At 48.4% G+C, this 26,625-nt stretch overlaps 1 protein-coding gene across 7 annotated transcripts in view; it reads left to right on the top strand.

The window, feature by feature from the left end:
- The first annotated feature begins 1,466 nt into the window (after positions 1-1,466).
- SCMH1 (Scm polycomb group protein homolog 1) overlaps positions 1,467-26,625 on the top strand; it is a 79,417-nt gene continuing 54,258 nt past the window's right edge. For 6 of the 7 annotated variants that reach the window (XM_051638038.1, XM_051638034.1, XM_051638037.1 and 3 more), the window contains exons 1-3: positions 1,467-1,525; positions 22,214-22,297; positions 24,906-24,974. In XM_051638038.1, the coding sequence (XP_051493998.1) occupies positions 22,273-22,297; positions 24,906-24,974 (94 nt within the window). In that variant the 5' untranslated portion in view covers positions 1,467-1,525; positions 22,214-22,272. The remainder of the gene's footprint in view (positions 1,526-22,213; positions 22,298-24,905; positions 24,975-26,625) is intronic. The other variant, XM_051638039.1, reaches the window with a different exon arrangement.

Below are 26,625 nucleotides of genomic sequence, written 5' to 3'. Positions count from 1 at the left end.
TTTTTTTTCCCAGGCAATCCAGCAAGCAGAGAGATGACATCATCTCATGCTCTGTATCCAGCTGTGGCATGACCTGGTTGCTATTTACGATTAATTACTTTCTTCTTTACTTGTGATACCTTGCAGTGGAAGCTGGCTCTTCAGCATGGCAAACCCAGCAGCCAGAGTATTTGTGTAGAGCAAATATTCCCCGGGCTCTGGGAACATGGTGTCCTGACTGGCAAGGAAGGGAAGTGGCTACACAGGATGGAGGGTGGGAGGCTGGAATGGACAGACTGTGGGCTCTGCTGGGCATGTTGGTGGAGGCAGCTGTAGGTGTGGTGGTGCACGGGGCTCAAAGGGCTGTGGGGGAGGACAACACTGGTGGGGGGTGGTGGGGGCAAAGGTGGCCTTTGCAGCAGCCACGTGTATCCCTAGGTAATGGGTGCTTACCTGATGTTTTTGGGGGTACTTGTGTAGGCTCTGGTGGCTCTACAGAACAGGGATCCATCCTCAGGGAGGTCCTTCTCTGGTCAGGAAAGTTCACCAAGTTCATGGATGCTGGTGGTGCTGGATTGCACGGGGGTGTCTGTGGATGCAACTGGGGGGTGATGCTGTGAAGGTAATGACCTACAACGGTGGGAGTCAAAGGGGTCTTGCTTTTCTGTGGGCTTTGGGGGCACTGCAGTACAGCTGTGGGATCTCCAGCAGGGCTGTGTGCGGGGTGAGGACCCGCTTGGGGTGGCAGGAAAGAGTATCTGGGGTTCTTTGTGCCCCGTGCCCGGCTGTGCTGCACCCCGGCCCTGGGCACGGGGCTGTCCCCGGTGGGGACCCCGCACAGAGGGACATCCCTCTTCCGTACCCAGAGGGTCCCGGGGGGCACTGGGGGTCCGTTCTCAGCTGGGGCTCACGCTGGGGGTCTGCCCGGGGAGAGGATGGGGGGACGCGCCCTGCACGAGGAGAGGGCGGGCAGCGCCCGGCGGCGTTCGGAGGGTCAGCGAGGAGCGGGCCGGGCCGTGCCGGGCCGAGCCGAGCCGAGCAGAGCCCGGCCCCAGGAGCCGCCGTGCCGCCCCGTGCCGGGCTGTGCCGTGCCGAGCCGAGCCGAGCCGAGCCCTGCCGTGCCGCGCCGGGTGGGCCGTGCCGTGCCCTGCCGAGCCGTGCCGAGCCGAGCCGAGCCGCTCCGTGCCGGGCTCTGCCGCCCCGTGCCGGGCCCTGCCCTGCCGAGCCGAGCCGAACCGAGCCGAGCCGAGCCGCCCCGTGCCCTGCCCTGCCGAGCCGTGCCGTGCCCTGCCGAGCCGTGCCGAGCCGAGCCGCCCCGTGCCGGGCTCTGCCGCCCCGTGCCCTGCCCTGCCCTGCCGAGCCGTGCCGAGCCGAGCCGCCCCGTGCCGTGCCGTGCCCTGCCCTGCCGCCCCGTGCCGAGCCGAGCCGCCCCGTGCCGCGCCGGGCGGGCCTGCCCGCGCTCCCGCCCCGCTCCCGCCCTCCCTGCGCATGGGAAACATGGCGGCGGCGAGGGACTGAGCAGCGCCAGCGCTCGGCGGCCGCGCAGGTGAGGGGGGCGGCGGGGGCGGCTCGGCCCGGCCCGGCTCGGCACGGCTCGGCTCGGCTCGGTGCTGCAGGAGGCCGGGCAGGGGAGAGCGTCTAGAGCCCGCGGCGGCAGCCTGGGCAGGCCCGGCGGGTCCCGCCTGTCAGCGCGGCCCGGCGCTGCCTCCCGCTGGGGCCGGGCCTGGGGCTGCGGCCGGAGGCGCCGGTCGCCGCCGGCAGCGGGTGGTGCCCGTTAGGGCCCGGGCCTCGCCCCGGGGCCCCCTCGGTGGCGCCACGATCTCCGCCGGCAGCGGGGCAGAGGCCGGGGGGGTCCGTGCCGGCCTCCGGGGCCGCCTGCCCCTTCCCGGCCGGGCTGAAGCACCTTCCGGGGGCTTTGTTGCCCCTTCAGGTGTCCCCGGGCAGGCAGGACCGGGCGCGGCGGCTCTTCCAGCAGCGCCGGGCCGCGGTTACCGCCTTGACCCGAAGGCCTCGCAGCGGTGTTGCGGACCGTCCGGCCCGCCCGCCCCGGCGCGGGGCACGACCTGCCGGGCACGGCTTGCGTGAAACGGGAAGCGAGACCGAGCTGGCCCCTGCCTGCCGCAGGGCTGCGACGGGGCAGGTCTGCGCCTTCCCTCCCCGGGAGCCCCGCAGAGCGTCAGGGAAACCCTCCTGAAGGCGCGGGGCGGTTTGCGGAGGGCCCTGGTGGGGCACGGCGGGACCCGCTGCCGGGGCCTGGAGCTGCCAGGGGAGTCCTGGGCGCTGGGTGGGGAAACCTGTAACCCTTGTCCCTGGGGAAGCACCTGCACCTCCTTCACATCCCCCCCTGAGCTGAGCACTTGAATAGATCTGGGAATGGGACAAGATTTGGGCTTCTCGTATGCAGTAAGATGGTTAGAAATAGAGTGTGGGGCTGGCTCCTGCCACAGTCTTTCAGGTTTAATCTGCAGGTTCTCTGAAGCTCCCCTATGAGCACTTTGGACTCTTGACACCTAAAGGTAGAGATAGCAAATATAGACAGGCAGCCTGAGTTCTGGATGCACTGAGCAGCTTGGATCCCTTCAGCCTGGGATGTTTTAGGTTCAGCAGCTGAATACGAAACTGGTTATTTCCCTGGGTCAAGTCAGGATGTGGAGACCCAGCTCCAGGGTAGCCAGCTTTGATGGTCTGTGTTTCTGTTTACTGTTGTTGTTTATAGTAAACACCGTGCAGTGAGTGGCTGAGAACAGCCATGTGGTAGCTTCTCTTCAGCAGCCAGTAATATTGGGGAAAAATATTCTCCCACCTCAGTTTGATTGCCTGAGTGACAGCGTGTGGCAGGTTGTACCAAGGATGCTGGAGGGGGGGTGGTGGCCACCTCTCCTCTCCTCTGCCTTCCTCTTCTCTTACCCTCACACTTCTGCTGGCTGGGCTGTGGTGTCCTCATGCTTTTGCTGGAAATACTTAGAATATGGGATGGAATATGGGATGGAATATGGGATACCTTCCTGGCGCTTTATAGCAAACGGTGGCTTGTTGCTTGGCATTAATGTGGGGAGTACAGCTTGGCTGGTGGGGGGCTCAGCTCGGGACAAACTGCCATGGGCTGCAGCCTTGCAGGTCTGTGCTGTGCAGTTGAGTAGTTCAGGATCTGCCCAGTAGATGGTATGAAAACGCAGACAGAAATCGGTGAGTCCTTTACAGCGGGCAAGAGGGAAATTCAGGTATTTCTGTGCTATTTAGAGTATTTATTTTGTTAAAGGCTAAAGCACATTTTATTTGAGAGAGAGACACTGGCCCTTAATCCTCTGGTTTCAGTATTTACGTATTAGGAAATTATAAATCTACGTCTTGATAGCCTGCTTTTTAGTCAAATATTTGGTATTAAATAAATCAAGTAATTAGCTGCTTAAAAGGAAGCAAAAGCAGAGTTTAGAACAGGATCATGAGTGGCATGCACTGCAAGTTGTTAGCCTGTGCCCTCTGGTTTTCCTGTGTGTAAAATTTTAATAACATCTGACTCTTGAGTCACTTCTCTGGAGATTTGATGAATTTTGCAGCACTGGTTGGTGTCTTTAAATGAAAGACGATGTTATTCATCAAGTAGCTGTGTTTCAGACTAGGATATGAGGGGTCTGGGTGTTGTCCTTGCCCTACATCTCATTTAAAGGAATCTGAAACTTTAGCCCCAGACACAGTGCCTCTAGAGAGGACTTCCAGAGATGTCATTGTTGTTTCCCAACCCTGGGGTAAGGTCAGGTACACATATAAACCCTTCCTGAGTAATGTGTCTTTTTTTAAGGCTCTTCCTGCTGACAGTTTCCCATCTGGTGCAGATGATGTGCACCAACACTCAGCCCTCCTCACCTTTAGAGACAGTTTTGTGGTGTTTAATCTAAATCTTTGACTCGCACTTTAAGCCTGCTCCTTCTTCTCTGACCTCCAAGGTATGTGGAGAACACTCTACTCCCTACATCTCTGCAGGTAAATTTGAAGTATTTGAAGACTGTTTTTCCTTCCTAAGATGAACAAGCTGTTTCTCTCTTCCGTTTGCATGGGCTCCTTCTCTGCACAGCTGATAGAACTTCACTTTCCTTAAAGTGCTGTGGTCAGGCTGGGCTTGGTGGGACTGTGTTAGTTAAGCTTCTGTGGAGCAGTAGTAATAAGTGGGTCCAGATCATTTTGGATATGTACTGTTATGTGGAAAAGAATGCAGATCAGATGGTTGCCACGCATTTGTGGCAAAGGCCTTGGCATGCTTGGTGAACTCCTGTTTGCAAAACCTGGAGCAGTACACTAGCTGCGTGGGCTCAGAGCTGGTGTAAGTTAAAGCTTGGCATGTTTGGGTCTCTTAAGGCCGTAATTTTTGCATCTAGCTCCCTGTCTTTTTTCCTTGCCTTTTTCTTGGCTGCAAAAGAAACTCACTTTGTGATGAGGCAAGCAGATTTTGAGTCATTTACTCATCCATTTATGTTTGAAAAGATTCCTAACAAGATGGCCAGGAGGGGTCTGTGAGGAATGAAGCAGGATGCATCGAGGACAGAGCAGTAACTGCCAGCTTCTTTTGCAAGGTGGTTCATCTCCTGCATGTACTTATATTTTACACATGAAACGTGTCAGGGTAAAATTCATTCCCACAATTAAAATCTCAGTATAAAGGCACTATAACGGTCCCCCTCCTTCACTGCAGCAGTACACTCTGGTGCAGCACATGCACTCCAAGCTGTTTCATCCCACTTTGTTTGCAGGACAGCAGGGTCTAGTCCTAAAGGGAAATGTCTTTCCCCTCTCCCCCCCCCATTTTTTTTTTAAAATACAGTATTAAATAACTTCTCACCAAGCTTAAATATCTAACAGTGGACACTTTATAAAATGCTAACTCAGTGTTAAAATGATAATGCAAGTCTGAAGGTAGCAGGAAGCAAATTAAATCTTCAGTCTGTATCACCAGGTCTCGCTGGGCTTGGGCTTGGAGCCATCAAGACTGGTCCATGTCTAGTGGCCTGAGCTGGTGGTGTCAAACCAGTGTCTGGTGGGGGCAGCTGAGCACTGGAGATCACCACCACCTCTTTGTGCAGCTGTGCTCTTTTCTGATTGTCCTGCATAGCAGCCTCCATTAATAGGAAATTTCAGAGGCAGCTTCAGTCATGAGCACTCACCAAGCAGAAGGAGGGTTCAGTACAGGGGCATCTCTGCTGCCTGGCTGGTGCTGCAAACTTTAATTCCCTGAGATCTCCAGCTGCATTAGATTTCCTTAAAAAAACCCAGAATAATACTTAGCTCTTTTACAGGTTTCTGATAGGCAACCTCTAGCAGATTTAGGTATGGTAATACACGGTACTGCAGTCTGCATGATTGTCTCAGGCTTACCAAATATTTCTGCCCCTGTAGCAGGGATTTAAGCAGAGTTTGTGTCTGTGCCTCCTCTCTTGCTATGCATAGTCTCATGATTTTATGCAGACTCATCCTGAGCAAAAGTTCAAGAATTTGGCTGCGAACTGAAGGAAAATACGAACGTCCGGTCGGTTGCCCCCGCTGTTTGCATGGCAGCCTTGTCCAACAGGCCAGATGGACTGCTGTGGTGGAGCCTACCAGCACTTGTCTTCCTGAGATCTGACTTTATCAGGAGTGATAAGTCACCCTTGCAGCTCCACTGTCTGATTGGTGACTGCTCACTGGAGATAAGGAAGCAAGAGCAGAGGTGAGTCGATATGGCCATCACCAATATGAGGGAGGTGATGGGAGAGTTCAGTGCAGGATTGTTTTTTATCCTGGAACAAGGTTCTGCTTTTGAAATGCATGCACGCCTCTCTATTTCTTTCTCAGATGTTTTTTTATATGTTATAAATTGAATGGTATTAGCACCAGTAAGAAGCCCACCTCCTTTTGGAAGTACCTGCTCCCAGCTGATGTGCTCTGACTTACCCATCTTCAATTAGGTCTTAAATTTTCCAGACCAACACAGTGTGAACAGTCCAGAAACCTCCCCATGGCTTGGTTTTGTTTTTAGCAATGGAAGCCATTCTAGTAGATGCCAGTAGAAATTTGTGAAGCTCTGTCTGTGCCCATTGATTCCTCCTCTCTCCTGGCCCTTCTAGCATTGCTCTGGACCCTGTGTCAGGTCCCATCTCCTGGCTATCATGGCAAGGGAACAAGTTTGGGACACACGTTGCTGAAGCTGTGTCTGCTGCAGTTTAGAATCATAGAATCATAGGATGGTTAAGGTTGGAAGGGACCTTAAAGATCATCATGTTCCAGCCTCCCTGCTATGAGCAGGGATGCCTCCCACTAGACCAGGCTGCGCAAATCCCCATCCAACCTGGCCTTAAGCACCTCCAGGAAGGGGTCATCCACAGCCTCCCTAGCCAACCTGTTCCAGCACCTTACTACCCTCATCATGGTGAAGAATTTCTTCCTGATGTCTAACCTAAATCTCCCCTCTTTCAGTTTAAAACCATTACCCTTTGTCCTATCACTGCCCTCTCTGATGAAAAGCCCCTCCCCAGCTTTCCTGGAGCCCCTTCAGGCACTGGAAGGTGCTCTAAGGTCTCCCTGGAGCCTTCTCTTCTCCAGGCTGAACACCCCAACTCTCCCAGCCTGTCTCCAGAGCAGAGCTGCTCCAGCCCTTGGATCATCTTTGTGGCCCTTCTCTGGACTCTCTCTAACAGGTCTGTATCTTTCCTGTGATGAGGACTCCAGAGCTGGACACAGTATTCCAGGTGCAGTGTCACAAGAGTGGAAGTTTCCTTGGGTGTGTGTGGGGTCGGTGCACCCTTCTGAGCTCTTCCAGTGTTCTACTGATGTTTGGCTCCAGGGAAAGGTCCCGCTGGGATATGCTGTTCCTTCCCAGCAAGGAATTTGTGTCTGGGGTGGGAGCTGGAGCATGTTTACACTGTTTCTTTCAGTTTAGTGTTGGCAGAGCACTGCAGGGCGAAAAGCCCCGTGTTGCTGTGGCCCACGAGCCGGTTTGTACCGAGTGAGCCACAGTCTCCTGGGGTGCATTGGCCTTGCCCACCATCCACCTGCAAGAGGCTGTGCTGCAACACCAGCACCAGCTTTTGTCTGCCCTGACCTCCTGTTTTGTGACAGCGGCACCTTATCCCTGCTCTTGAGCCTCTTCTTCCCTTCCCTGTTGGATCAAGCCCCTCCTCCTTCTGCGCCCAGCCCTCTCTGCAGCATGTGAAGGGACACAACATCCAGCTGCATCTCCAGCAAGAGAGGTGGGGGGAGCGTGTGTTCCCTCTCAAGTCCTCTGGGCTGTTGGTGGTCTGAGAGCCTCCCTGGGCTGCCTGCCAGGGCTGCCTGCCCGGCCGTGTCCCCTGCAGCCCACGGGGAAGGCAGGGCCCAGGGCTGCATGCACATCCTGGGGAGCAGCCCTTCTCCAAGGCAAGAAGCCGGGCTTGGCTCTGGCTCCCGGCAGCACCAAAGAGAGTCAGCACCGTGCTGCTTCATGGCCCTGAAACCAGCTGGTTCGCAGAGGTGACTGTGTTCGGGTGAGGGTGGCTCCCCAGGCTCGAGTTCAATGTGCTGGGTGGGCTCTGCAGTGTGTTTGGGCATCTCCTAGCAGGCTCTGCCCTCCCTGCTGTCGCTGCTGCAAAGAGGCCCTTCCCTCCCTGCTCCCCTCTTTGGCTGGAGTGTGGCCTTTCCTGCCCAAGTGTGGTGGGTGAGGTAGGAGAAATTGCTGCTCTGCACACACAGCGTTATTGGAGTGAAGAGGCAGTGAGCAGGCAGACAAGCTAATGAAGTCTGATGTGTACCAAGGAGGAAGTGGCACCAATTCCACTTTCTAAAAATAAGTCAAGCAAATGTTCCCGCAGCCTGGAGGCTGCTGCTCTATATGCTGAGTTTGTTTGCTTTTTTGTGTGTTTTCTTTTTTGTTGTTGTTTATGTTTTGGCTTGTCTGGCAAATTAAAAAAGATTCTACATTCCATCAAAATACTGCAGTGATTTTGCAATCAGATACAATGTTATGAAGAAAGTATAGGTTAAGTGACCTCAAAGGTTTACCTACACTTTGTGTTTCCTAGAGGTTTGTCTTGGCTGTTCTTAAAGATTTCCGATGATGGTGATTCAGACTTTCCTCGGCAGTCTCCTCCAGTGCCTGACTTGTTGGGGTGATTGAAGAGCTTTGCTTGATTTCGGGCTGGCAATGCTGTTCTTGAACCTCGTCATTTTGACACTTCGCCTCTCTGGCAGGGCACCAAATAGAAGAAAAAATTCTGTAGGTGTAAAAGCAGGCATTTGTGTAGAGTTTGATCTTCCTTTCTGCCTTTCCCGTCTGTGTTCAGCTGGCTCTTGTGCACTGCTGGGTACTTAATTACATTAAGTAAGCCCTAGTCCCAGCTCTCATGTTGTATTGGCCATAACAAACAGTCCTTGATCTGTGCTGATGTCAGTGAAAATGCAGTGCTTGAGGTGACATGGTTTATTAAAATTATATATCACAAATTCCCCAGCTGTCTCATACTTCTATAGCAAAATGCACGTCTCCAGTGTCTTGAAGTTTTTGGTTAGTAATACGATTTATAAAAATCAACAAGATTATGTTGAAAGTTACATTACTTTCAGACATGAAATAGAGATGCTGCTGATAGAACTGTTGCTGAGTGGGAAGGAGCAGAATATTGCTCTTTGTCATGAGGGGGGTTTGTCTCCTTTGCCTGTGGTCAAACATTATATGAATTGTGTGATTCATGATCTGCAGCTATTTTCCCATCCCTTTCCATGCTATGATGGCTCTTCATAAATAAATTCAAGGTGTTATTATAACATTTCTTCATTGTTATGATGCATTTCAGGGAGAGACCTACAGCTGAAATAGGCTATAATTATATTTATTTTATTTTTTTTCAGAAAGGGGAAAAAAAAATGGGATGAGACACTCACAAATTCTTTCTTGGGACACGAGTTATTGTCTCACAAGGCCTGGATGAGTTGGACTCCTAGCTTTCAAGTGTTAACAGCATTAAAGCTGTCTGCAAGAGGATTTCTGTAGCACAGTTCTGCTGCTTCCTTACTGAATTTTCTAGCCACTAGTATCTGCTGTTGTTACCTCTGGAGCTCATGTTTTCCTGGACTGCGTTTTTGTACCTGCAGCTTGTGACTGTTCTGTGGCCCCCAAGGAGAGACTGCAACAAGAAATGTGCACAGTGCCTTCACAGGGTCCCTGCCCTCCTGTCTGCCTAGCTCCTGGAAATTGTTGTCACTGTAGTTTTTAATCTCATTATATACTAAACCTCATCATTTCAGTTCCGTTTGGTTTCTGCAGAAGTGCTTGGTGAAACTTTTCACTGTTACTTGTACTGAGAGTACATTTGTGGTGTCAGGCAGTTGTGTGAACACTTCTGGTGGCTGGATGTCTCTATGGTCTGGTAAGAAATGCCCTTGTGTGTGCATACATGGGCTCTCTTGACATGTGAGACTGGAAAAAGGTATCTGGCTGTGGAAGGTGATAGTCCCTGCTTGTTGCTGGTAGCAAACCAAGCATGGAGGAGCCCTGAACCAGGAGCCCTGTAGCTGTGTGGTGCAATGTTGGGGCTGGGCAGCCATGGACTGATGCAAGTTCCAGCTCAGAGTTTTTGGTGTCTGGTGAGCCTGCAAAAAAACCTGGGGAGACATCCTCATCATCAGTTTGTGTCTTGAGTTGTTAGTCAGACTCTTAAAATAACTCTTGAGGTAGTGCAGCATTATTCAAAACTGTTTTCAGGTGGGGGTCTCCATTAGAGTACCAGTTGCAAATGGAAGATTGAAAACTCTATTCATATAGTGATGTGCCATCAGCCACCAAATGTTAAGATTGTTGTTAATTTACATCTGTGCTAGTAGTACTTAGTAGTTCAGTAACAGTCTATTGTACAGTTCCCATGTTGTTCCTTAAGTGCTGGAAGTTTACATCGTTCAGGTTTTGGTGCTATTAGTATTTCTGTCCTTGTATACAGATTACTAAGTAAAATGCTTTTTTTTTTTTTCTGTAGCAGAATATCTGCTGGACCTTGTGTTATGTACAGTTGACATTACATCATCCAGAGGATGTTGGTGACTGATTGGCAACAGGTATCTGTTCTAGCCAGTGAGGCTGCCACAGCTCTAACAAGAGAGGCCACCACCTTGCTACTTGCCTGGACCCCTTGACTCTTACCACAAAACCATGGCAGGTGGCTGATGCTCCTGGCTTGTCATACCTTCAGAGGTGAAGGCCACCTTGTCATTTCTGTAGTCTCAAAATGGAGGTTTTTGGGTGGCTGTACAATGCCACACGTCCCCCAGCAGGATAAACTAATACCATTTGGGCATTATCCAAGGCTCTGCACTGAAAATCTGGGCAGTCCTGCTGTTGTTCCAGCATTATAGTGAGGCTGAGGGGTGGCTTCTGGTATTTTGGGTCATTTGTCATCACTGGGAGCTTTGTTGTCATCTTGTGCATTGCCAACACAGTTTCCAGTTGTGTATGGGGCAGGTTATGTTCAGCGTTACCTACTGTGCCTACTGACCAGAGGACTTGCTCTGTTCTGGGTCTGTTCAGTTATTTCGTATTGTTGTCAGCTGGAAAATCTATAAATGCTTTGTGATATTTTATGGCTCTATAAGCTGTACAAAATGTCCAGCAGGTAGTTTAATGTCTAGCAGATACAGTCTGTAAGAGCGTGTTTTTTTCATTAGCTCTTTGGCAGACACTGAACATAACTCTCATAGCTGCAGGATGGACTTCAGGTTGCTTGTGGTCATGGGGGAGGGTTTTTTGTATTGGCATCTACCATATGTACATCTTCTTGCCAAAATATGATATTTCATAGTGTCTTGTACAGACAGCAGTGGAGGGCCTCATAAAATGTTTTTTAGTTTTCCAAACTCTTGGCCACTCAGGAATGTAAAGCAGCCTAGCAGCATTTTCTTTACATAATAAAAAGCAATCTGTTCAGGGTTTCTTGCAGGAACTGGCTAGTGATTTTTCCTCTCTGGGAGTAATTCTCTTGGGATAATATTTCTGTGTACTGCTAGATTGCTTTTTCTTTTCTTATTGAAATTTACAGAAGTTTTCATGGGCACTTGTTTGGATTTCTTTGTATCCAGACTTTACAGAGGATATTTCACCCTTTTCAGAAGATTTACACTTTTGACTCTTGGGATTTTAACGCCTAAAGTCACTGACGAGACCAGAGTTACACATGGGATAAAAATAGAAAGCAGTAATTAATACTCATTCTTGTGAGCCTGGCCCTTCTATTCTCTCTTGACGTGTTGCACTGCTTGCAGTTTCCTTTAATTTTTCTTGCAAAGAGATACATTAATATCTACATAAGCGAGACAATAAACCAAAGATGCTTCCTTCCTGCCCTGGCACACTGTTCCCCCTGGGGTGCAGTGAGTTTCTCTTCTCCCTTGCAGCCCTGTGGCCTTGGCAGGCTGCAAGGCACAGCCTTTCCCTTTGGCCTCCTGGACATCACTCCTTCCCTCCATCAGGGACTGCAGAAATAGGGGAGCAGTAGAAACTCAACTTCTCTTCAGCTCTGTCAGGGGTAAATCCAGGTTTGTGTGGCTCTGGTCCATACCATGAGGGTTTGAGGGTTTTTTTGTTGGTTTTTTTTTTCACTTATTTTGCAAATGAGGCAGATGAGTAAAGAGCTTCTTCTCTTCTGTCCTCTGTTTGTATAAGAAGAATCAGCTGCTGGGAGGGTTGGAGGGAGGAACTTAACTCTGAATCTGACTGTACTGTTTGGAGGGGAGACCCTGAATTTTGTCACTCTAAGGATATATATACAGAAGAAATGAGCTTACCTTGTCTCTCTGAGAAAACAGGTTCAGGATGGCAAAGAGTTGCCCTTGGCAGGTCTGGGAAGGTTCTCTGGAAGGATGTTGAGTCAGACACAGGGTTTCGTATATGGGTCTGTGAAGAATGCACCTTTGAGTGTCACTTGAGTTACAGGACCCCCCGTGATGCTTGCCAGTAAGGATGTGGTGTCCTGACTGGCAGGTTCTGGACCCCAGGAACTTGAGAAGTTGGACTAGATGATCTCTAGCGGTCCCTTCCAAATCTAACAATTCTGTGATTCCATGAAGATAATAAGTATTAGGTTGATTGAACAGGATTTTTTGTAGAATAGAGCTACTAGGTGTTGAATAGAGACCTATGGAGAGTTTATACACTGAGGCACATGTCTGGGGTCACACACATCGTGTGTGTAACTGCCATCTGGAAAAGCAGTCATGATGTACAGGGGTGGGGGTAGGGCTGCTGTATTAGCCTGTCATGTAGCTGGGAGAGAAGGTTATGCCTCTGTTACAACCTGATGATGATATGGAAACCATGCTCTATGGGTTATGTACTCCTGTTTAAATTCTTATTTAAAGACTTTGGAGCATCCTATTGTGTGCTTTTGTGTAGGGTGACTTTGTAACCTTCATAGGCAGAATCCCATTTCAAGGTCTTCTGTAAGCCATCTGCTTATCTGCTTTCATTAGTAGCTTTTGGATTTGGCATGTGGCTCAGTGCAGATTAAAATAGCTGCATTGCTGCCAAACTTATTTTGCCTCCTGCATCAGTCTGGCCTTCCCATAGAACCTCTGCAGGCTGGTTGCACCCTGACCAGAGGGTGCTTTGTGTTGCACCCTGCTGTCAGCGTGTGGTCTCCAGCTTGTCCCCAGGTGATGGGGATGCATGACCCAGCACAGAGGTGTTTTGGAGTGCACCATATCTCTGCACCTCTCCACGTTCCTGGGTTTGCTTAGAGAGGAAGCCCAGAGAGGTGCCAAATGGGCATGTGGCCTGGCTTCCTGCCATTGGGGTGTTGGGGTGGGGTCAGAACTGAGGTCAGGGCTGTAGAGTGCCATGTGTGTGATGAATTTTCTCCTCTGCTTTGAGGTAACTCCTGTGAGTTGGGTGTTGGGTACACTGGCATACCACTCTTGATAGCTTCCACTGCTGTAACCCAAGCCATTCTTCTTCTAAAGGCAGAAAACTTTACGCTTTGACTATGTCAGTGTTTGACACTGAATAGTTATAACCCAGGTGGTTCAGTGGCAAAAACATCAGCCTGGGGCACACAGATTCAGTTCCTTGCTTTGTCACATTCTTTCTATACAGCACTTGGTAAGTCCATCAGTGCCTCTGTTTTCTATATGTAGCAGGTGCCTCACCTGTCAAAAAAGTCAGCTGTCCATGTTGGTTTCTGTTACAGTGCACCTGGGAGAGCTCCACTGGTGGTATGGGTCAGAAATATCTCTGCTTACCACCCAGAAACCTGCTGCTTCTCCCAAAACTTCTTCAGAACATTTATGGTGACCCATGGTCTTGGTGACCTCATTCACATTGGGATGTGGTACACAAGCATTGTTCACCAAGAGGAAAAAAACAGTGCCCCAAAGCCTGAAAGACTGTTCAGCAATGAAGGGATCTGCTGAAGTAATTCTGGAGCTGCCTTAACCCCAACTGTAATGACAGGGGTTTGGTTTTGCGTGATTAGCTTAAGTTTACATCACATCAGCTAGTCTTCATGGTTCTCTGTCCCCTGACAATGGATGGCAGCCCAGGTCTCTGCTCCAAGCCTTGAACTCAGGACTGCCTGGAGGAAGAGCAGCACAGGATCCTCTGCTTGATGTTTATCCCTGTCCTTGGTGGGGAGGTTGGAACTGGATGGTCTTTAAAGGTCCCCTCCAACCATCCTGTGAATCTGTGTTGCCCAGAGTGGGAAGGCTTTAGGTTTTGTACTGGTTTCTTTATGTTTGTGGGCTTTCTAAGCAGCAAAGCAACACTAGTCTTAAAAAAAAAGAAAAAGGCAGTTCTAACGAAGTTTTCAACGAAGTGTGAATTTCTTGCAGCAATCAACCTTCATCTTGAAGGGCCAGAGTGCTCACTCCCATCACTACAGAATCATAGAATCATGGAATCATGGAATGCCAGGTTGGAAGGGACCTCAAGGATCATCTGGTCCAACCTTTCTAGGTACTATTATAATTTATATGAGATGGCTCAGCACCCTGTCAAGCTGAGACTTGAAACTGTCCAGTGTGGGGGAATCTACCACTCCCCTTGGGAAACTATTCCAATGCTTGACTGTCCTCATGGTGAAAAGGCAGGTGTGTGGCAGGGTGGCTTTAACTCCCATCTCACCAGTAGAAAAGTCTGTATTGACGAGATTTAACATGTTAAGGAGCTTCCTCTTAGCAGACACAAACCAGACTATCTCACCTGGCTTTTCTTTAAGCCCTTTCTCCATCTCTCAGCCTGAGTATCCTGCCCCTGGAGCATTCCAAGCGTGTAGTTTTTATTGCAACCTCTTGAGGCTTCGTGGAGAGCAAGGTCTGTTTGCAGTGGCATGACATGCAGCCCCACACTGGGATTACTTTTGTTTGTTTGTTTGAGAGAAGGAAATCTTAATTGGAATCCTGCAAGGTTTTATTTAATTTCCTCTGCAGTTGTGAGAGGTGGTAACTCCTACAGCCTCTCTTGCAGTAGTGAGTGATTCCTTCCTGTGGTCCCTGGTTTTCATCCTCACCCTGAGCTGTTGGCTTCCCCTTGAACTCCACTCAGCAGTGTCTAATGATCCAGCTGTCATTTGACTCAGAGGTTGGCCCATCTCCTCTCCCCTCCAACCTGAAGGTGTTCAAAAGGAAGGCATAAAGTTGACATTTCCATTGTAGACCATTCATGGGCTGTACAAGTTTTTTGTCTGTTCATGTCTCTTAACATATGTTCTCCACTGAGATTTGGCTCAGGGGTAAGAAAGTGTGTTGCTCATGATCACTTCTTTGAGACACCTCAGTGCCTTCACATCTTTCACAAGAATGTGTTTCTGAACAGCCAGTCATGAAGTCTGGAGTTTGTCAGTCCACTTCTTACATGGTAGGAAGATAAAATTAGTTCCAGAGAGAGATAGATGTTGGATATGACACAGAATCCCTCTGGTAGAGAGAGGAGTAATGTTTTGCAGCTATCAGGTATTTCAGATCACACAAGAAGGTCAGTGCTCCAGATGGAAACACCAACATTTATTATTATAGTGTTTCTTTGAAATTTTTGTAAGGATCCTTGAGACCTAATGAGGAGAAGCACTTTCAGAGGTGCTGTAGCTTCATCAGCCTTTGTTCAGAGCTGCCAAATGTGGCTTTGCACAGACAAGAAGAAATAAAACTCCAGTCTTCTCCAGGAGGACAGCAGGGAGGTGGAAGGAAATAAACCCATTGGTCAAGATAAATTCTGACTCATCTCTACAAAATTTGCAGATTCTCACTCTTGAGAGTTTATTGAGAGTCAGGTCCCATGTAAGCATTTGTTTGTCATTTAGTTTTAGTATTCCCTGTCAGTTGTGGCTGTATCTGAGGAGGTTGGTGTTCAGGGTGGTGCTGAGAGCTGTCTGATGGTCACTGGCTTCTACCCAGAAGAGGGGTCAGTCGGCTGGCTCACCAGAACATGCCTTGAGGGGGAAAACCAGGATTATAGCCTAGGAAAAGTTACAGCATCTGCAGGTCAGGCAGAAATCTGAGGAGCTAAGTCTGGTGTGAAAAGCCAGAGGAAAGAGGTGTTTCAAATTGCATGGGGCAATCCTCTGATTTTCTAGTAGGCTGAAACTGCGTTTCTTTCTCCACCATGGAAATTTAAAGCAGCAAAAGAAAAAGACATGAAAGCAGAGGTGATGATGTGCATCTGCTCTTAATGTCTGTGTGCCTGGCTTTCTGATCAGGTTGGGATGCAACTGGGTGCTCCCATGTAACTTTTGGGCTTCAGTGGTGCTGAAACAGGACCCACCACAGCCTGAGCCGCCATTGGGAAGCTGGAATGGCAGCTCCACTGTCATCCGTGATGGGCAGGAATGGATAATGCTCACATTTCCCAAAGGAATTTTTAAGGGTTAGAAACAGTGCTTGATAGGAAGATACCCATGAAAAAAACTTGGTTGAAGCAGCGTTTGTAATGAAGGGATTTTTATTGGTCGTGGTGGTCAAGACCTGTGCTTTTGTGGGGGAAAAAATGAATGACTGCAGGCGTTTTGCATTCTGAGAAACCATCAGGATTCTCTTGTCACTGTCCCATGGGATTTCCAAGAAGCATCATTCTCACAGTCCTCTGCCAATATGCAGAGGGTTTGTTTTTTTTTCTTGATCCTAATCTGTGGGGTATGTATCTGACCTAATAAAACCATTTTTCAACTTCACTGTTGGTAGTTTTCTTCCTCTTTTTTCTGAAAACATCTTGCCTGCTGGCAACTGCATTGTCCAAAGAGGTTTGAAGCTTGGCACATTGTCAGCAAAACTTCAGTTACCCTTTCAATCAAACATAGTAGCACTGTGAACTGACTTGGCCTCCATCCCAAGGTTCACTATAATCTTCCTTGTATAATAAGAAGCCCAAACAGCCCCAGGAAGTAATTCAGATGCGAGTGGTGCCTTCAGTGGAATAAAGAAGTGCCTAGAAGAGACATTAAGAACCTCAGCTTTAACTCTTTTCATAATTATGCACTCTGAAGGAGCAGAGGCTTTGTAGATAAAGAGATTACATGCATCTTATGAGGTCTGTATGGCTGTGACAATATCTTCCACCCACGTTTTCTCAGTTTTTGTTTTACTGATATTGCAGTGGCAATATTTAGTGGGAGGCAATTGCAGAGCATGCTACCCTGTAACCCTGAAGGTCCCTTCCAATCTGGCACAGGTAATTTGAATCATTCTCCCCTTAGGGATAATAAGGATGAGCTTTTCAGAGAGCCTGTTGGTAAGAGCAGTGAGGGGGGAGAACTTAATTAGATTAAGATGCAGCTTGGCGCTGTTTGTGCTGAGGGTTGTGCAGTGTGGCTGCCAGAGAGAGCAGCAGTCTGAGCTGGGGATGCCCTGGGTTGCTTTTCCCAGCCCTGTCTGCCTCTCTGCTCCTTTGATTTTTGAATGAGGAAAATACATCTGAGGTGTAAATCTCAATGTAAACAAATACAAGGGGTCACTGGGGTGCAAATAAAACTGCTTCTGAAGCTGTTGTCCTGCCTCTGGCCAGAACCCAGTGCCAGCAGCCTGGCAGGAAGGCAAGTGCTCAGCTATTCCTTGCCAAAATGCAGCAGCTAACACAGTGATGTGGTGGGCAGGATTCAGCTGGTCACTCCACCTTTCCCACAACTTTTTCTTGAGGTGTGAGTACTAACGGCCTGTATGTTTGATAGTTATAAATGCTGTTTTGCTTTTGAATATCTGTTCTTTTTTAGTGTTACTTGTTTACTTATCTTGATAACATCCCCCATGATATTGCACGTCTGTTGCCTTCCAATAAACAAAATTTCCTTGGCATATATATATATATTTTTAGTATTATAGGTTTGCCCTACTGCACTGTAGAATGGATAATTTGACATCCTCAGTTTAATTCCCTTGGTGCTGCTCATTATTTTATAGGCCTCTCCTGTGGTCTCTCTCTTTTTTATTACTAATCAGGTCTAGTCTTTTAAATCCTTTGTGTGGTAGTTTCATTTTACAAAAGCTGAACTAGTTTCTATCAACTCAGTTGATGTGATCTTACTCATATCAAAGGTCCTTAAAGGTTGCAGTCCTGTGTACTCATTGCAAGCTGAACTTAAATTGTGTCACGTTCCACACTGCTTTGCTATGGCAAGTGGGAAAAAAGCTGTTCTTTCAATTTAAATTCAGATGTTTTAAATGAATTAAATATGAACATGAATAATGCAACTGGTAACCTAGCTTTTTTGCAATTAAGTGCAAACTTTTTTCTTTTCATCTCTGTGCTTTCAGGTTTTGATATGTCACAGTATTTGTACTGACTTTGCTGTCTTGTAGGAATGATGGGTACCTAGAGCCCATGACAGTTCAGTGGAGCTGTTGGCACTTTTGATATCTTGGTGAGTGGAAGTTGTTTGAAACTGTGGGAAGGGCACTTTATCTGCTACAAAAAGTGGCAAATCAGTTGGCTTTTTTAGATTTCATCCTACTGAAGTGAATTTGCACATTGATCTGTCCTTTCAGGGTGTGAATTCTGGAAACCAACACCACATAAAACTGTGGGCCATGCTTGCAAGATTATCTCGATATGCACAAGCATGAAACACACAGCTTTTTCAGAAGAGGAAGTTTTAACTCTGGTATGCAGCTTTGTACAAGTTTCAGGTTCTGGACATCATAGAACCATAGAACGTCTTGGGTTGGAAGGGACCTCTAAAGCTCATCTAGTCCAACCTCCCTACAATAAGCAGGGACATCTCCAGCTACAACAGGTTGCTCAGAACTCCATCAAGCCTGATTTTGAATGTCTTCAGGGACAGGGCCCCCACCACCTCTCTAGGCAACCCATTCCAGTGATCCATCATCCTGTTTGTAAAGAACTTTTTCCGATGTCCAACCTAAATCCACCCTTTTCCAGCATAAAACCATTACTCCTTGTCCTATCGTTACCTGCCCTTGTGAACAGCTCTTCCCCAGCCTTCTTAGAGGCCTCTTTCAGGTATTGGAAGGTCACTATAAGGTTCCCCCTGGAGTCTTCTCTTCTTCAGGCTGAACAGCCCCAACTCCCTCAGCCTGTCTTCATAAGACAGGTGCTCCAGCCCTCTGGTCCCCCTCATTGCCCCCCTCTGGACAGGCTCTTAACAGGTCCACATCCTTCTTGTGCTGGAGGCTCCAGAGCTGGATGTCATACTCCAGGTGAGGTCTCACCAGGGCAGAGTAGAGGGGCAGAATCACCTCTCTCAATCTGCTGGCCAGACTTTTTTGTTTCATCCCAGGATGTGCTTGGTCTTCTGGGCTTCAATTGCACATTGGTGGCTCATATCCAGCTTTTGATCCACTAGTACCCCCAGGTCTTTTTCCACAGGGCTGCTCTCTAGCAAGTCGTCCCCCAGCCTGTATCAATATCTCTGGTTGCCCCAGCCCAGGTGCAGGAGCCTACACTTGTCCTTGTGGCAGAAAGCCATTAGGTTGGTCAGGCAGAATTTGCCTCTAGTAAAGCCATGCTGGCTGTCCTGAATTACCTCCCTGTCCTCCATGAGCCTTAGCATGTCTTCTGGGAGGATCTGTTCCATGATCTTCGCAGGCACAGAGGTGAGGCTGACAGGTTGGTAGTTCCCAGGGTCCTCCTTTCTGCACTTACTAAAAGTGGACAATGTTTCCCTCTTCCAGTCACCAGGGACTTCACCTGAGTGCCAGGACTTTTCAAATGTTATGGAGAGTGACTTAGCAACTACATCAGCCAATTCCTTCAGGACTCTGGGATGCATCTCATCAGGTCCCATGGACTTGTGTGTGTTCAGGTTCCTCAGATGGCCTTTGCATACTGTGGGAGGGACTTTGTCTCCCCACTCTCCATCCTGTGGGCCATCAACTTGAGAGCCACGAGGAGATGGAGTGTTGCAGCATGTGCTGAACTGTTTAAATCTCAGATGCTTTATTTGATGTCAAAGTAAGAGTGTCTGCTTTGTATCAGAGACTCTGCTGACAAGTTCTCATCAGGATATGTTTGTCTAAGGTCATTCAGGAAGACCTGTCTGTGTGGGTAGCCCATTTTCCCCCTGGATGCCAGATGGCTGCGTCTGCTATTTATTACTTTAAGATTATCTTTTTTTCAGTTTTAGGTCCCTGAACAGTATAAGGAGCACATACCTGTCTGTCCCTGTCCTTCAGTGTCTGTTTCCTTGCCTGTTGTGCTGTTCACTTTCTCCTTTGACGACTGAAGTCTGTCTTCTTCACTGGGAAGTTTCAGGCTTGCTAAAGCCTCTTGGGTGATTCTGCTTGCCTTCCAATCAGCTGCCAGTGAAATAAAACCATAGGATATTTCAGGTGAGAAGAGACTTCTGAAGGTTGCCTGGTCCAGCCCTGCACACAGAGCAGTCAGACTCAGCTTCAAGGTTAGATCAGGCTGCCGACAGGGGTAACTGGTAACTGACACTTGGAGTATCTCCAAGGTTGGAGAGTTCACAGCTTCCCTGGGCAACTACAGAATAAAATCACAGCCACTGGAATTACCAATTCCCAAGCCTTGTGTTAATAAATTCCACCTTATCCCATTTTCAGAAGGGCTGGGGTACATGGGTTATACCTCCGTAGGTAGAGAGGGCAGGGACTCGGGTGTTGTGAGGCTGGTGGCTGGTGCCCGTGGGCGGGTGTGCCAAGCCACGTGTTGTGGAGTTTGGCTCTGGCTCTTTGCTGGGTGCTACGTGGCCCTGAAGTGAACTCATTATTTTGCTGCCTTTCTTTCATTTTTAAGTTACAATATTTCAGGATCAAACCATGTCTTGCTGTCCTGTGGTGTGAGAACATTCAGGGGATCTGGATGGTGCGAAGCTGCACGGGAGGACTGTGAAGGTGACAGGAACCAGGCTGGGGCCGTCTCATTTGGACAGTGGCTTGGAAGCATGTTTTGGAACTCACTGTCCCCAGGCTCACACCCATACGGTTTTCAGCAGAGTGGGAGTGACCTGGAGCCCATGTCTTCTTTGGGGAAAACTCACCATTTTTATTTTTTAATAATTTAAATTTAAATTTATAGTGTCTCATTCTCTGCCATGACATGAGGACTTGCTGGGACTCCTCTGCAGTGTTGCCTGAGGGGCACTGGCAACTCATCTGTGTGCTCTACAAGTAGTTAAGAGTTACTGCCATTGCTGTCTGTGCCAGGATGGTGAGCATCTCCTACATGGTTACAAATTTCTCCTCCAAATACTGCAGCAGGGAAGGGTTACACATCCCTGCTGGGCAGGGCTCTGCAGTGCTCAGGCTGTAGCACATTTCAAAAGCCATCTCAGTGACACCCGTCCAGTGCCAAACATGAGATTTATGGGTAGTGTTTAGGGTACTTCAGGAAGCCCCTCATCCAGGGGAGCCAAGCAGACAGCAGAGTGCAGAGCCAGAGATAGTGAATGTTTGTCTGGTGCCTTCATGTAACACCTTTCACCCTGAATTTTATGGCTGGGGAACTGTTCCTACCATGACTGCTAGCTTTTAATAAAAATGACTGAAGAAAATTATGAAAAGAAGCATTAAAATGTATAAATAAGCTTTCACATGCAGATTACCTTCTGCTATTGAAAGGAAAATAAACTTTACTCCTTTCACAAGTATGCACAAACACACTATTTATGAGAGGCAATAAGAGACTGCTGTGTGCCTTTTGATTTGGATTAAAAAACAACTAGTGTGTTGTTTTTTTCTTTTAGTATGTAATATACCTTTAATGTTTTCCTTCTCAGAGTATTACTCCATGTGGCAAGCACAGCACACAAAGGATGTAGTTTGTAGCACTTTTATAGAAAATTGAACTCTTAATTTGTCTTAGAAAAAGCCTGGTTTTCAAAATAAAAACTTCTTGCCAATTTGGGTCTGTAAATAACCCTTTAAGCAAAAACTCAGCATTGCATCCTGCAATGACTGTCCAGCGAATGTCCAGCCTGACTGCCCAATTGTGAGCAAAATGGAGTTATAGTAACACAATTCATCTTTCATTAGTTAGTGTAATGTCAAAACATGCTTTTACTAGCTTTCCTAAGGGCTTTTTTGCAGCTCAGACATTCATTTAGATATTTTCTGTCAGGACCTGGCAAGGCTCAGTGCACACAAGAGGCACTGCCCTGCGAGAGCGGCTGGGCAGGAGCGCTGGTGTCCCTCTACGTGTCCAACACATCTCCCAGGAGCTCTGATTTTCAGTAACATTTGCTTATAACAAGAATACAAATACTTCTTCTTTTGGGGAGCAGTCCAGCAATTTTCCTCCAGCCAGGAAAAAAATAAATAAAAATGGGCAGCACAACTTGGACATTTGTTGAAGTACTAATAGCAAAAATATTTCCTCGGTCATCGTCCAGTTTCTCATCCTTATTACCCAGAACTGCTGTGAGCAATTTGAATTGCGAGTGGTGAGCTGGGGATTGTGGTGTTGCTTTGCCAGAGTTAATGTTATGTTTCCATGTGTTTTCTTTCATAAATTTCAGCTCTGCCTGCCTTTGTCAGTGAGCAAGAGCAACCCCCCCTTCCACACGCACACTCTTGGGACTTGCAGTAGAGTTAGCACGGAGATGGGCATATGTTCCTCTCGCTTATTTATGCCCCTTGTGCTGACATGAATTCAAAGTCCACATAATAGAGGAAGATTTGTAGTTTCATGAGGGTTGAAATGAATTGTCTGTGTTTAGTAGAAGATGTTCTGTGCAACCTGGGGTGAAAGAGCATTTATTTTCTCCCTGCTGTGTGATTAGTTAATGTTGCAGATGACTGTGTGCTCCGAAATGAGGGAATTTTCTCATGTCTGTTTCTTTTGTCCTAGACATCTTCAGTTATCTAAAACAAGCCAGTCCCAGGATAAAGACAGCAGCAGGTGATATAATGCGGAAACCAGGCCCTCAAAAAGGTGAGCAGTGATATTTGGCACAGCCAAAGGCCAGTAGTGGAGCTGGTGCAGGCCGAAGGAGCAAGCACAGCAGAGGGAGGCCAGCGATGGGGCGGGAGAGTGGGGAACGTGCTGCTGCACGCTCAAAAGGGAGTCGTTTGTTTCTCTGGCAGCGTGCAGAGAAGGCTGCACAATCCACCCCCAGGATGGGCAGAGGAGGAGTCCCTTGCTGGGTGCACCCCTGCAGCTTGTGGGGCACAGTGTCAGACGGCAAGGGTGCTCAGCGGAGCCAGTGGCACTCACCATCTGCTAGTGCTCCCAGCGTGAGGCAAAGTGCTTCTTTGCTGGCATGAGCCTCCCCCTTCTAATGAGGTGTGAAACTGAAGACCAGCCTACCTTGTGGAGGTGAAATCTATTACGGACACTTACCTCTTGCCACCTGAGTCTCTTGTCTTGTTACACGCAGCAGCAGCCGCAGTGCTCGGGGTGACCACACACACGCTCCCCGTGTCCTGCCTGCCCAGCAAGAAGGGTGAAGTCAAGCAGGCTGCCTGCAGCTGAGCTGCTCCCACTTCTTGTGCTTAGCAAAAATAGTGATTTCCTTCAGTGTTGTGCCATGCATGTGCTTCTGAGTGGAGTGATCTCATCACATGCGCTTTGAGGATGGGGGAAGGGAGAGGCAAAGAGGATGGAGCATCCTCTGCAGTTCTTTGTTCACATCTGCTATGTGCTCACAAGGTTTACTGCAGGAGATTTCTATGCTCAGTTTCTCTCCCCCCTTGATTTATTTTAAACTTCTCTTTTGCTTCTCTGGTGGTTCATCTTACAGAAGCATTATCCTCTTCCTAACACTGCTTGTCCTTTAATGAAGTGAAAATAAATGAAGGAAATCAGGGAATGGGGAGAGCCTGCTGTGAGACAGCTGGAAGGCTTGGTAATAAAAGAGGCAGGTTGATTAGTCAGCAGTGTGGCCAAGGGCTGGATGAATTTAGGCTCCTCACACACAGCTTGTCCTCCTGCCTCGTGGGGTGGGTGACCTGTGCTGTGAGGGCCAGGCCATAGGTTGCAGAAGCAACACCTGCATCATGCACACATGGGTTTCTGTCCTACTTACCTGCCTTTTTATAGTGCATTGAACTTCTTTATTTGCCCACAGAAATACCTGTGTTTCATTCCCTCTCTGTTACTTTTGCAGCCTGTTTAATGAGCATTGCATCTTAGAGGTTAAGAATAAAATGTAACTTCACCTGCAGAGTATGGCAAGAGGCTACTTTGAGTGCACAGATGCTATTAGAGAGCTGTCCTCCAACACTAAGAGGAGCATTACCCATCCTGGGGGTCTTTTTTGCTTCTTGCTTAAATAGTTTTGTTCCTTTATTCTTGCTTTCTTAAAGAGATAGCAGAACACTGTCCTTCATGGGAGTACACTCATAGGAAGGGTGTCCTTCCATCCTTTTTATTAATTTGTGTCTCTTCAAGGAGGTAGTGATGCTGTGGCCACACTCCATACGTCCCTCATGTTCATTTAAGGGATAAAACCTACAGGCTGTCTCCTGTCTGTTTTATTGAGAAGAACAAGTCAAGAAGAGAAGATTGCAAAACTAATGGTCCAAGAGCAATTTCAGACATCGTAAGGCCCACCAGGCCACTTCAGCAGCCCTTTGTGGTCTGCCTCTTTCAGCTACTTGTCAGGAGATTTCAAAACTTTTATTTTTTCTTCCTTTCACAAGGAGCTGCTTTTCATGGGGGCAAGGTGTGTTTTGTAGAGAACTACCGAATTGTTGTTTGTAGTAGCCCTTAAAATGCTTTGTAAAATAAATGAGCTGGTTTGCAGCAGCCCTCCCAGGTTGTGTCAGGCAGGCAGCAACTGGTGGAGGAGCTCGCTCAGGGTGAGAATCCCTCCACTGGGCTGGAGGCAGGGATGGCCATCCTCTGCTTCATCGCTTCTCAGAGAACTCCAGTTTTTTTGCAACTCCCAAGGCCCAAGAGCTGGTTTGAGCAAAGACAACTCAGATGAGATGGTGCTACCTTTGCTGTAGTGTATCCAGAGAGCTGGGGCTGCTTTTGCTGTGCTCTCCTACGAGCTGCACAGGACATGTGGTGGGAAAGCTGGTGGTGTGTGTGGGAAGGGCGGTTGGGCAGACTTTGGAAGAAGTCCTCTCCTCATCACTGGAGACGGCTGAGGCACTGTGTAAGTTTACCTGCAATCATCTGGAGTTCATAAAGAAGGAGTGATTCAGGCTCCATTCCTTGGCATACGAGATCTACATGAGCCATTTTTGTTTGTTCCTCCCAAGCCTTGTCACATAGTTAAAATGATGAAGCTCCAGCAGTTTGCAGCTTTTTACCTTCTTGCTTGCCATTGTTGAAGAGCACTAGTTGGTGAAGACTGGGCAGAGCTTAAGATGCAGGTGCAGATACCTCATGTCAGGTCTTTCCTAGAGCTGTGTGGAGGAAAGGAGCTCACCCCATAGATTTATACCAATTGTCCATGTTACCTGGGGTCACGACAGGGAGGTCACTCCTCTCCTCTGAAGTGCCTGTAAAGCAGGTGACATAAGCAGGTGGTGCTGAAGGGTGCATTAGTTGGCTTCTTTCACTAATACAAATGCTTTGTTTCTTGTCTCAGCCATAGACTGGAAAGATGGTAAAAAGCATAAGTACAGCCGCCCGTCAGAGTCTCCCTCCCAGTACCAAGGTAAGAGACCTCCCTTCTCCTCTTCCCTTCTCTCTCCTTCTGTGGTTTTTCTTTTTCCCGTTAAAAGCTTTTTGAGTCATTTGGATGTGGGAAACTGCAGCATGCCAGATTAATTCACAGATAAAAACTGCTTTTGGACAGTGCTTGTACATTTATTTCTGACCACAGTCAAAAATGGCTGAGACACCAGGGTGAGAACACAACTGGGGTGGCTCGTTTTTAAATCAGGCAGGATCAAGCAGGAGGAGCCTCTAGCTCCTCCACGAGCCCCTCTCCCCATTGACAGCAGCAGCAAGCCCAGTCCCTGCTGCTGTAGGAGAGACATGGTGTGATCAGCACTCCCTCTTCCCCACGGGCAGGAATGTGGCCCTTCCCCAGCAGAGGCAGCAGCTGGGCAGGGAGCAGGGCAGGAGTCGGTCCCTTCTTGCTCCTTCTGGAGGTGAGGCAGGGCAGGCTGGGCCCTGTGCACGGGGCCTGCAGATTGAGTTCATAAAACTGGCAGCTCCTGCTGTCTCTGGGGGGGGTATGCAGGCAACTTCCAACTTTAGGAAGTTTGTGAAGGCTTGTATGATTTAGTAAAAGATTTTAGGTTCCAGATTTTACTTACAGAGTATAAAGATGTGATATCCTTATGTCCTTATATTCTCCATGTCCTTATATTCTCCATGTTCTTACATTAAGAAAATGGGGAGGCCACACCTTGAGTACTGGGTGCAGGTCTGGGCCCCTCGCTACAGGACGGATGTTGAGGTGCTGGAACGTGTCCAGAGGAGCTGCCAAGCTGGTGAAGGGTCTGGAGAATAAGTCCTATGAGGAGAGGGTGAGGCAACTGGGATTGTTTAGTTTGAAGAAGAGGAGGCTGAGGGGAAACCTCTCATTGCTCTCTACAACTACCTGAGAGCAGGTTGTAGGGAGGTGGGAGTTGGGTTCTTCTCCCAAGGGAGTAATGACAGGACCAGAGGAAATGGCCTGAAGCTGCACCAGGGGAGGGTTAGACTGGAGATCAGAAAGAATTTCTTTACCGAAAGAGGGGTTGGGCAGTGGAACAGGCTGCCCAGGGAGGTGGTGGAGTCACCATCCCTGGAAATGTTTAAATAAATACAGATATAGCACTTAGGGACATGATTCAAGCACTAAACAGGTAGATTAGGTTATGGTAGGGGATTTAGGTTATGGTGGGACTTGATGATCTTCAAGGTCCCTTCCAACCAGGATGATTCTATTCTGTTCTAAGCACACCAACCACAGCACTGCATCCCAGGACTCACTGGCCTGGGGATGAAGCACAGCAGATGTGCTGAGAACACACGTCTGCTTGGCTAGCATGCAATGTAGCAGCAGGGACTGGGGATCACCTCCCTGCAAGAAACCCAGCAGCTCATCACGGCCTGAAGCTTGGGCACACAGTGAGAGGGTGGAACTGAAGCAGCTCTCTGGCATGGAGTACCCAGGAGTACAGGCTGAAAGGATTTCTGCTCAAAGCTAATTGGGACGCCTATGAGAATAGGTGTTCAACAGTGTTGTGGTGTTTGAAACCTCTTAGTTTTGGCTCTCGGCTTCTCATGTTTCTTCTGAGCAAGTCAGTGATTAAGCGGGATCGTGTTATCTGTTGTCGCTATTACCAGTGGAGAACATGCAGCTGAACTGATAG

This window comes from Apus apus, chromosome 21, assembly GCF_020740795.1.
Source record: "Apus apus isolate bApuApu2 chromosome 21, bApuApu2.pri.cur, whole genome shotgun sequence".
In the NCBI taxonomy this organism is placed as follows: Eukaryota; Metazoa; Chordata; class Aves; order Apodiformes; family Apodidae; genus Apus; species Apus apus.
Note: the sequence above shows the minus strand (reverse complement) of the source record. Positions and strands in the feature narration are given on the sequence as shown.